This window comes from Lipophrys pholis, assembly GCF_963383615.2.
Source record: "Lipophrys pholis genome assembly, chromosome: 5".
In the NCBI taxonomy this organism is placed as follows: domain Eukaryota; kingdom Metazoa; phylum Chordata; class Actinopteri; order Blenniiformes; family Blenniidae; genus Lipophrys; species Lipophrys pholis.
The window spans coordinates 20,259,405-20,269,283 of NC_137628.1; the positions used below are offsets into that span (position 1 = coordinate 20,259,405).

The following is a 9,879-nucleotide window of genomic DNA, read 5'->3' on the forward strand; positions in this document are numbered from 1 at the left end:
TGGATGGAATTCAGTCAAAAGTCTCCTTGTTTACACTTCCATCAGTGTGGAAACATCTGGAGGGACAAGGGGAGATGCTCTTTCCATTTTAATTTTCCTGAGGGGGGAAACGTCCCGAATTTATCAAAACACATTCTTTACTACTGGGTTTCATTTTAAAGAAGTCTGGTTCCCAACCCATTAGGCCACAGTATTATCAATCTGGTCAGTTATTTATTGGCACATTAATTATCTAACAAATCATTTAGATTTTTTTTTTTAATGAGTTTTTACAAATTTGCAAAAGAAAACATGACAAACAAGTTTAGGAACTATTTCCCACTTTATTGATTAAAATAGCAAGTTTGCAGAGAGAACGTAAAGTGACACAGGTTTTTTCACAAAGTTCACATTACAATGAAAGTAAATATGTACACGACAAGTTTTAAAGTAGAAAAAGCTTGGACACAAAGATTTTTTTAATTAACTGAATGACTTTAGTCACTCATTGTCCTTTTAGCTGATGAGCGTGTTCAGGTCCAGTTTAGTCTTCTCCAGCGCGGCGGTCTTGGCTCTCCGCGAGGTACGTAACACAGGAACCGACTCTGGAACGTTTTCGCCATCACTGCAGTCGAAAGCAAGATCAATGTATGTGACATAGTAACAAAAGTGAGCACACGAATGGTCATGTATGGGTTTGTAAATACGTGGCATCGTGACTGAAAATAGTTCCTCACCTCTCCTCCGAGGACTCGGCTCGCCTGCTCGCCTTTCGCCCCCCTTTGGCTGTGCAGACTTTCCTTTGACCTGCGCACACAAACACTCGGGTTACCTCCACATGCTGAGTCAACTCCTTGACTCAGGTAGACGAGAAGAGGTCTAAAAATACGACGGTGCTGTGGAAGACTGCGGGGTTTTTTTCGAGGCGTTATACAAAACCTGCATCACCTCTTTTAGCTCTCTTGGCAGATTTTGATGGATCGTCCGTGGCCGGCTCTGTGGAGACAGATAATTCTTATTTCTGCATTTCCTCCGTTCTGCTCGCCGCGTTCTTTACTTGACGAACGGCGATCGAGATCGACTGAGGCATTTTTAATCCACTTAGCAACATTCTGGTAATAAAGCCTAATCCTTTTAGGGGTACAGCCGTCACCACTGCAGCATAAATCTCGCCTGACAGACACCGAGGATGTAACGTTTGCTACAGCTGCAGAGTGTCAGGTGGCCCTTTATGTCTATTTCAAGCCCCGTTTGCATGTATACCGTCCGCATTGACATCCAGGGGTTGGAGTGCACTGGCACTGAGGAGCTCCGTCTGTTCTTTGGCGTCCACCAGCTGATAAATCATCTTCTCCAGGGCGCGGAGACAGATACGATCCTTCACCACCTGGACGAGAGAGGGGACGTCACACTGCAGGTCTTTCAAGTGGGAGAAGCTCAGTTAACGGCGGTGTTCGCACGCCAAACTGCCGCGTCTGCTCGGCGCACTGGGACCGATTATCTTCAGAACTTTTTTTTTTTCTCACGCCGCTATGAGGTTAGCGCTTCAGAATCAGACGAGGAAGTTTGTGACGACGTTCATGTTTCCATGAGGATGAATCGCAATTTCTCGAAATAGCTTCTACTGCCACCGTCAGGTCACAGGTCACACTTCAAAAGGAGACACTGCGCCCTTTTTTTATTCAAGGTTATCGGTACTGACTTTATCTGTGTGTTACTGGAAACACTGCTCATGAGTTCTCAGACGATTTCACACCCATTCATAATTATTGCAGTGAAAAAGCCTGAATTAAAAAAACAAAACAAATAAAACAACACTACAATATGACTTGGAACGCTTGTGCCTAAAGGAACCCAACGAGTTCACCGATGTCCTCACGTCTGTGTTTGTGTACCTGTACGAGCTGCTGCAGCAGGGAGTGCAGATCCTGCCTGACCGTCTCGTCTCGGCTCAGCTCCAGGTGGCACAGCATCTTCGCGTAGAGTCGCACCTCCGGGGCCGTGGGGTCTTTCAGCATCTCGCCGCACAAACGCACTGCCAAGTAGTCGTGGACACACACCTCCTGAAGAGAGACACGCACAACCAGCTTCAGGAAACGCAGCCTTTAAAATCAGCCACAGAATGAACACTGTGCTGGCCGTGTTAAAAGCACAATAAAAGGCTCAGTGGGCCAATAGAAACATGAACGCTAAGAAGCAAGGTTCCTCCAGGGTGAAAACAGCGATTAACTCACTGAAGTTATTAAAGTTCACACAGTCGATGCGGATGTGTCTCACCTCGGTGTTGGTTGAAGGTTTAATTAAAGCACTGGGGCGGGTTAAGTCAACAAAGAGCTCCAGCACGTTGTTAATATCCACCTCAGCCAGAGGGGAGGTGACGGGGGCGTTCAGGAGAGTCCGAACAGTCGGCAGGAAACTCTCCTCCACAGCCTCCTGGTTGACCCTGAAACACACAACAGCAAACACGTGATCAGATTACACCCCGCGAAGAGTCACGCCATCAGAAAGCACAGAGCACGTGCTCCAGAGTGTGTGTGTGTGGCGACCTGCTGTTGCGGGCATAGAGCTGGAAGAAGACGCCGAGGCAGTGGCGGAGGCGGGTGTCGTCCTCGGTGACGGGGTTGTACCACAGCAGCACCAGGCGGGAGAATATCTTGGGGCTGGAGATGCGGCCCATGTAGATAAGTTTGGCCAGGCCCTCTGCCGTCTCGGTCCGCAGGTCAGACACCTGCCGACAGTCACCTCCATCATACCCGACACTTCTCACAAGGCCCGGCGAGTCCTTCTGTTTACCACGTCAATCGGTCGCCCTCACCTCGCTGTCCAGGAACTCAGAGAGCATCATAAGTATACTCTGCGCCGTGTCTTCTCCCTTCTCCTCCGGAGCCACCGCGCCGTCCTCTTGCTTGTCGGGCGACGCCGTTTGACTGGCAGCTGTTTCAGAGAGCTGCTGGAATCCGAACACCAGCAGCAAGTCGAAGATGGCGCGCAGGGCGCTGATACGAATCTTGATCTTGTCCAGCTGAGCGATCTGAAGCGCATGACATACAAGTGCACATTGATTTCAGGAGGTTCAAAAGGTTTCATCGGTGTTTTAAACTCTATATGCTGAAGGAAATCACCTGCAGCAGCAGAACCATGTGGGTTTTGGCCAGCTCCTTACTATGGAGAGTGCAGGTTCCCAGACACACAACGGCCATGTTGCGGACCGCCGCGTGAGCACTCGCGATGCTGGGCAGGACCTGAGTGGGGAAGAGAGCCAGTGAACTCAACACATCCTTCCTATCCTCTTTCATCCGTCTGCACATGCACAGAATCCCGCCAATGAGTTTTAGAACTGACGGAATGAATTAAATTGTAACGCTGAGAATAATGCTGTGATTTAAACACCTCCAATGACTGTTAAGGGGAAAGACAACTGGCCTGAGACCAGATGAAACATTAGGAAAGCAAGTGAAGCAACACTGAATGACTTTACACAAACACGTACGGGAGAGAATAGATGCAGCCATTAAATACTGCCATCTGGTCCCCACTGTCAAACGCACAATTAACTACTGACGTAGTGTCGGCACTCCAGATAAAAATCTACACACGTTCTTTACTTTAAATCAAAAGCTAAAGATGAACTGTCCAGCTGTGCATTGACGGGGGGGGGGGGGGGGCTACTAATATATCTTGTGTTTCATCAGGGGCAGAAAGACGTTTATCAATGAGGTGCAGTAGACAGGGATAAATTATTACAACAAAACCAGGGAGAGTAGTTCTTAAAAGATGTAATGGTCTGTGAAGATGTTTTTTACCAGAGAGGTCATCAGGGTGCTTATGGTCGGCCCCAGTCGAGTCTTGATGCTCATCTGCTTTAACAGCTCGGCACACATTGTGAGACATCTCAAGAGCGTCTCTGGATCACTCTGAGGAGGAGAAACAACATTTCTCACTTGGTAACCAGTGACTATCAACACACAGATGATACTTGGGAGTTATTTCTGTTTTTGCACCTTCTCGGTGTGGATCTCTTTGTCTGCTGGCTGGCTGCCTTCTGCCACTTCCTGAATGACCTGGTTCCTGTGGTTCTCGAGGTCAGTGATGGAGTTCTTCAGCTCTGCAGCTTTATGGAACTCCTGCGCAGCGATGCACTCCTCCAGGGTCTGTTTAGCCTCCAGGATGCGCACCTTCAACTCTGCGAGCTGGAACGGGAGGTAGGAGGACATAAACAGAGTCATTCCTGAGGTCTGCCGACTGCGGAAACGGGCCGCCGCACCTCCGCTGACTGGAAAAACAACGACAGCTGAGGCTCGCTGCCAGGTTACAAACCTCTGGAGGAGGATTTGCTTTTGCTCGGATACATGAAGCAATAGAAGAGACCATGTATACAGGATGGATGAAAGTTAAAAAATAAATAACTGGACGTAGACTGATGTTCTTGGTTTCTACTGCAGCTTCATTAAAAGCAGAAACGAATCTAAAGGCCAGTTTGACTCAACAATCACAGGTCAGACTGAGCAGAGTCTCACAAGACGACAACAGACGTTAAATAAGGTTAAAAACCCGATCTGCACCTCCCACCACATTTGTGAAACGTGCTTTCTCCCCCAAACCAAAACCATCTGCCAGCTAAATGCAGAGCGGCGCCGACAAACAGAAAACAGACAGGAGAGATGTGAGTGTGAACAGACTGCGGGCGCAAACAGATTAGAACTGATCAGGAAAACGCGAGAAATTCCAGTGCAGAAAATGATTAGTAATCCCATTTTATGGTAATGAGACGCCAGCACCATTACATTTAATTAGACAACACTGTGGAGAATATTCACAAGATTTTCAGTGGAACAAACTCCATATTCATTCATGAGATTCCAACCCACAGTTTTCAATCCTTTAAATAGAAAGTAAACAAAACGGTGATTTGGAAGGGACGGCGGGTAGAATTGTTTCTGGGAGCTTCCATGGAGCCGAGCGTTACTCACCCGGACCTGCTGCCGGCGGCTCTCTTTCTCATCCACCGGCTGACTGGCCTCCGCGATGGGCTCCCTCACGTCAGAGATGATTTCTGCCACCTGGGCGACATAAAGGCGGCTCAGTTCGACATCAGTCTGACTACAACGGATCAAAAACTCTTCAGACAGGATGTCTGGACACCAAAGGAAACCACGTCACGTCAGTAGACTTTGAGATTCAAGCACGACATGAGACCAACCGTTTGGATGCGCCTGTGGTTGTCGGGGATGAGGGCCAGAAGTTTTTCAGTGAGCAGGAAGACGAGGCAGTAGGGCGTCTGTGGAAGAGCCAACATCTCCTGGAGAACAGCCAGCACACGCTTTCTACACACAAACGCGCAACACCACCTCATGAGTCTTAATAGAACTCTAAACATGCAAAAGCCACCGGGGCTGGACGATCAGCTGACGTCCTTAAAGCAGAAATAAGTTCTGTTTTCTCACCTGCCACCCTCCTCGTTGGTATCCAGGCAAGCGATGAGATGGATGAGCTGTTGTGAAATGAACTCTCTGGTCATGACCAGCTCCAGCTGGTTGAAGTCGGCCCTCTGCTCCTCCGAGAGGACAGGCACTGCCTTCAAACATCTGCAGCAGCCAGAGTCGAGAGTCAAGCAGCCGCTCTCAGAGACCAGAGGCGGTGTTTTGCAGCACAATAAACGACAGCTGAGAATAAATTCAGGCTGCGACAGGAACCGAAGTGATAAGTAAAAAAAAAAAAAAAAGTTCATATTGCATGTAACACAACAATGTCGCTGCATCTGTATCAGGCCACTCAATGACTTACAAAACACAAACGCTCCACTCGTTCACAAAAATAAAACAGGTGATACCGGTTATAATTCAGCAAAGTGCTTAGATAGTGAAAAGGAATGGTTTTGAACATAAAGACAAAACGGATGTTTGTGGTGAACACGCTTGACTCGAGAGAGTGTATCACTTCCTTACCCACAGAGGTATTGAGCATACGTGGCAGCGTCTGGCAACACCTGCTCCAGCATTTCTTCACCTTCATCCCCTTTACTCTTGAAGAACTCACACAGCGATCTCCAGTAAAGCACATTCTCACAGGACAGAGAATCCACTGGAATCAGCTTCCTAATCAAAGACAAGGTGTTTTTTTTTACCATCAGACGTTTTGTTTAACAATCACATGTGAGCGAGTGAAGACCGTGTCTGAGCGTACCTGTTGTCAAGCTTGGCTCTGTTCTCCAGCAGATCCTTGGTCGGCGTGTTCTTGAAAATGGCCTTCAGTGTGTCCACGGCCGTTTCTGCACAGTTCTCCACGTCCAGCTTGTGGAGCAGCTCGATGACGTCCCCGTCCAGCCACTGCAGCCAGGCGGGCAGCAGGCGAGAGCAGACCACTTCCCTCACCGCTTCTACAAAACAGTCATAGACACTTTAATTTCCATTGATCAGATGTAAGTTAAGGTGAGCTACTTTTTTTTATTATCAAATACATATTAGGTCACACAAAAAAAAACCTTCTTTGTTTGTTGTGGTTGCCAAAGAAATGCCTTTGAGTTTTGACAAAATCCAACAATAGGAGACACGAGTGAATTATCTTCAGTTGAGAAGTTTTTGTGGCAATTGTATATTTTCTATTCATATATGAGAAAAGACTCAGAGAGACAGTGACCAACGCTCACCTGAGGTGTCGTTGAATCCCTGCTGCAGAAGGTCAACTCTCTGTGCGATTGAAAGAGCTTTAATGTGAACCTTGTCAGCCAGGACCTTAAACAGAAAGAATAGACAAGGCCTTGGCTTTATGTGTACATATATATATATATATATTTTCACTTGACTTGTTTTTCCTCCCAGTGGCTTGCTTACCTGATACGCAAGCTTGCGAACAGCCTCCTTGATGTCTCGGGTGCGTTTAAGCACTTTGGGAAGAGTCAGAGGCGACACCGCGATGCAGGACAGGACGGCACGTCGCACCTCGTGATTACAGTCATTGTCCAAAATCAATATATACGCTGAAACATCAAAACAAAATACAAAACCTGTGCATTAGATGATGTGAATGGCAATGACAAAGTATCTCTCATGCATAAACATACAACAGAATCTGAACAAATCAAATGTTATGTTGTGGGCACATTTTATTCAAAAAGACTTGGATGGATATGGTTCCTATAAGAAATGTGTTGACAACAATGCAGATTTATTTTTAAACTAACCACTGATGGTGGGACATTCCGCATCCCTGGGTTGCTGCAGGCGGGTCATGGCCAAAGCAGCCTGAATCCTCACATTGGGAAACTTGTCAGTGACCCGGACCAGCATGGCTTGGTGAATACGGTCGAAGAGATCGTCGTCAATCTGCGCATTCTCTGCCATACTGCCCAGCAACTTGTTGATCAGCTGGCACGCCCGGAAACGCACCGCATGGCTGTTGGCTTTATGAGACTGTGATAAAAGGAAGGTAGCAAACATAAGTATCAAAAGAGATTGTAGAAAACAAACAAAAACACAACAAAAACAAAGGTGAAACATGTGGGGTTGACAAGAAAAAGGAAGCAGGAAAGAAAAAAAAAAAAAAAGATAAACAAGACAGAAGGAGTAAAATCAGCAAATTTGAATCAGAAAGGTAAGGGGCATAATGCAGATGAGGATAAGATTTGATTTTAAGGTAGGACAAACATCAGTCATGTAACAGGTCTTGTGTTTAGGAAAATCTGACTCATTTATCTTTCAAGAAAGAAAACTTTAGGGGTTTTCCCCAAATCTGAGCTAATATGGTACAAATTATAAATATTGCTCTATTAAAAGACCTTGTATGTATGTATGATAGCCTTGTATGAATATACTCATTTAATGATCTTCCTACCTCCAGCAAGAAGTTGAAGATGAAACTCAGAAATGGATGATCATCATCATCATCATCATCTTCTTTTAACTCTTCCTCCTCCTCCACCTGCGCTTCCTCATCTTCCGCTTTTGGCGGGGACTGGAAACTCGTAGCGAACCTCGCAACAAACTCAATGACGCTTTCAACCGAAGGCTCACGTTTGTACACAATCATCGCATACTTCAGATATTGGACAAACTCCTCATGAAACAGAGTCTTGTCTTCAAGCTGAAAGAGGAGAGAGAGAGAGAGGAGGTGGTCAGTGACACACAGAGAATAATACAGAGGATACAAACGCTAAAAGGTGCACATGAAGAAAACAAAAAGATCTATTGCTCATCTTTGATTCAGACCATCTGGTATGAATTTGCTTACTTCCAAACAACACAGATGAAGGTTGCATTTTCTTATCGGTGCACGGCAACTGAAATTATTGTAATAGCCATCACAAATTTGAGATCTTTGTTAAACCTGCTATTTGATTTGTTTAACATGACAAAAGGTGGATTAAAATAAAGACCAATCTTTTCCAAAGCCTGGACTGCAGCTTAAACAGGAGGAGAGTTTCATCTCAAACAACAGTATCAAAGCAAAATAGCTGCCTAATTACTCCATTATTCATTTCATAAATGTGGCCAATTCAGCTAAATGTAATCCAAACGTTAAGTAGTAACTTTAATCATGTATGTTTTACACTTTATTTTATGTAAACACACCAGACCGGGTACAGTTCTGCAACTTTTTAAGTTCAAAACAGGAAATCGAAACAAGACCAGCACTTCCTCTCCGGAGGACTTATTTCGATACCAGTTGTTCTTTGCCCTTTAATAAGCCATGGATGTTCTGTATGAAGACATTCCTGTTTAGTGCAGCAGCCTCCACCCCCCATCATCCACAGCACACAGACGGACTCCCCACCTTGTCGTAGCGGCTCCTCAGACTCGCCACCAGTTTGGCCTTGTTGTTGTGTCCCTTCTGGGCGCGCTGAAACGCCTCCTTGATGTCTATTTCGTTGTCGGCAGTCATCTTTCCTGCACAGAAGCGGAGATGAAACGGTGTCGAACAGCAGCAGTTCTGATCAGAGTCCAAACAAGCAACAGTAACGAGGGCAGCGATCTGTTCCCTCAGCGGCTCATTAACGCCATCTTCCACTGAAACAAGGGACACAACGCAGCCAAGAGGAACAACACGACGTCCCTCTCGGGAGCTTTCATTAACAAGTTACCGTGGTGTTAAAAAAAAGAAATATATTCTTGATATAAAATGCAAGTAAACAACGCATAAGTTTACACTTTACCCTCTCTTCCGTTTCACGCTCGTCAAACTGCCGCCAGTTTCAAATTCAAGCCGAGTCCTCGAGAGAACTGAGGCTTGAAATCCCGTTGACGTCAGCACGTACGCTACGTCGTCATCCTCGTATTCAGCGTGCAGTATCGACGCTCGCCAACAGGGGAAGTTGGGCAGAGCATCATTGAATTACTTAAGAACGACAGTAATTAGTCCTGTAATGCACGTTGGTCAGGTAACTTCAAAACATTACAATTCTTCAAAAAGCCAATTGTGTTACTATTGTATGAGGTTATTGTGAAGCTTCTCAGTGATGTGAAACGAATATTTAAACACATGTATACATATTTTATTGTTACATGAATGCATATATATATATATATATATATATATATATATATATATATATATATATATATATATATATATATGTGTGTGTGTGTGTGTGTGTGTCCATTGTCCATTACACATTATTGACTTGTTTTTACCGTATTTGTATATAATATAATATTTAGCAATTTCAAAGACTGATACAATATGATAGCAATATATTACATATTGCATAGAGAAGATGAATGGGCAATGTTAATACTCAAGTTTAATTATTTCTTATTTAATAGAAATAACTCATTACATTATAGCAAATATTTATTTGAATGAACATCTCTTTAAAACAGATTTTCCTTAGTGTCCTATATGTATTTCAGCTCCATTGATTGTCATAAAGGCAATAAATGTGTTTTTTTGTAAAGTACCATGTTG

The 9,879-nt window shown here is 45.0% G+C and overlaps 1 protein-coding gene across 1 annotated transcript; it reads right to left on the bottom strand.

Moving 5' to 3' along the window:
* Positions 1-300: 300 nt before the first annotated feature.
* On the bottom strand, positions 301-9,252 carry ncapg (non-SMC condensin I complex, subunit G). The gene is made up of 22 exons (XM_080462936.1): positions 9,128-9,252; positions 8,749-8,861; positions 7,810-8,058; positions 7,160-7,388; positions 6,810-6,955; positions 6,626-6,710; positions 6,163-6,355; positions 5,925-6,074; positions 5,424-5,564; positions 5,180-5,303; positions 4,950-5,039; positions 3,981-4,169; positions 3,783-3,893; positions 3,102-3,221; positions 2,795-3,010; positions 2,526-2,707; positions 2,257-2,422; positions 1,875-2,042; positions 1,243-1,366; positions 928-975; positions 717-786; positions 301-604 (listed from the first exon to the last, which is right to left on the bottom strand). The coding sequence occupies exons 2-22, from the start codon at positions 8,854-8,856 to the stop codon at positions 496-498; spliced, it is 3,018 nt and encodes a 1,005-aa protein (XP_080319062.1). The 5' UTR covers positions 8,857-8,861; positions 9,128-9,252; the 3' UTR covers positions 301-495.
* Positions 9,253-9,879: the final 627 nt, after the last annotated feature.

Excerpts from the sequence above, each read along its gene's own strand:
- ncapg (XM_080462936.1), bottom strand. The coding sequence starts at position 8,856 with ATGACTGCCGACAACGAAATAGACATCAAGGAGGCGTTTCAGCGCGCC. Across the intron at positions 3,222-3,782 it reads GCACCCTGATGACCTCTCTG|GTCCTGCCCAGCATCGCGAG; the intron begins GTAAAAAACATC and ends TTCCCCACTCAG. Across the intron at positions 976-1,242 it reads CCTGGATGTCAATGCGGACG|AGCCGGCCACGGACGATCCA; the intron begins GTATACATGCAA and ends CTGTCTCCACAG.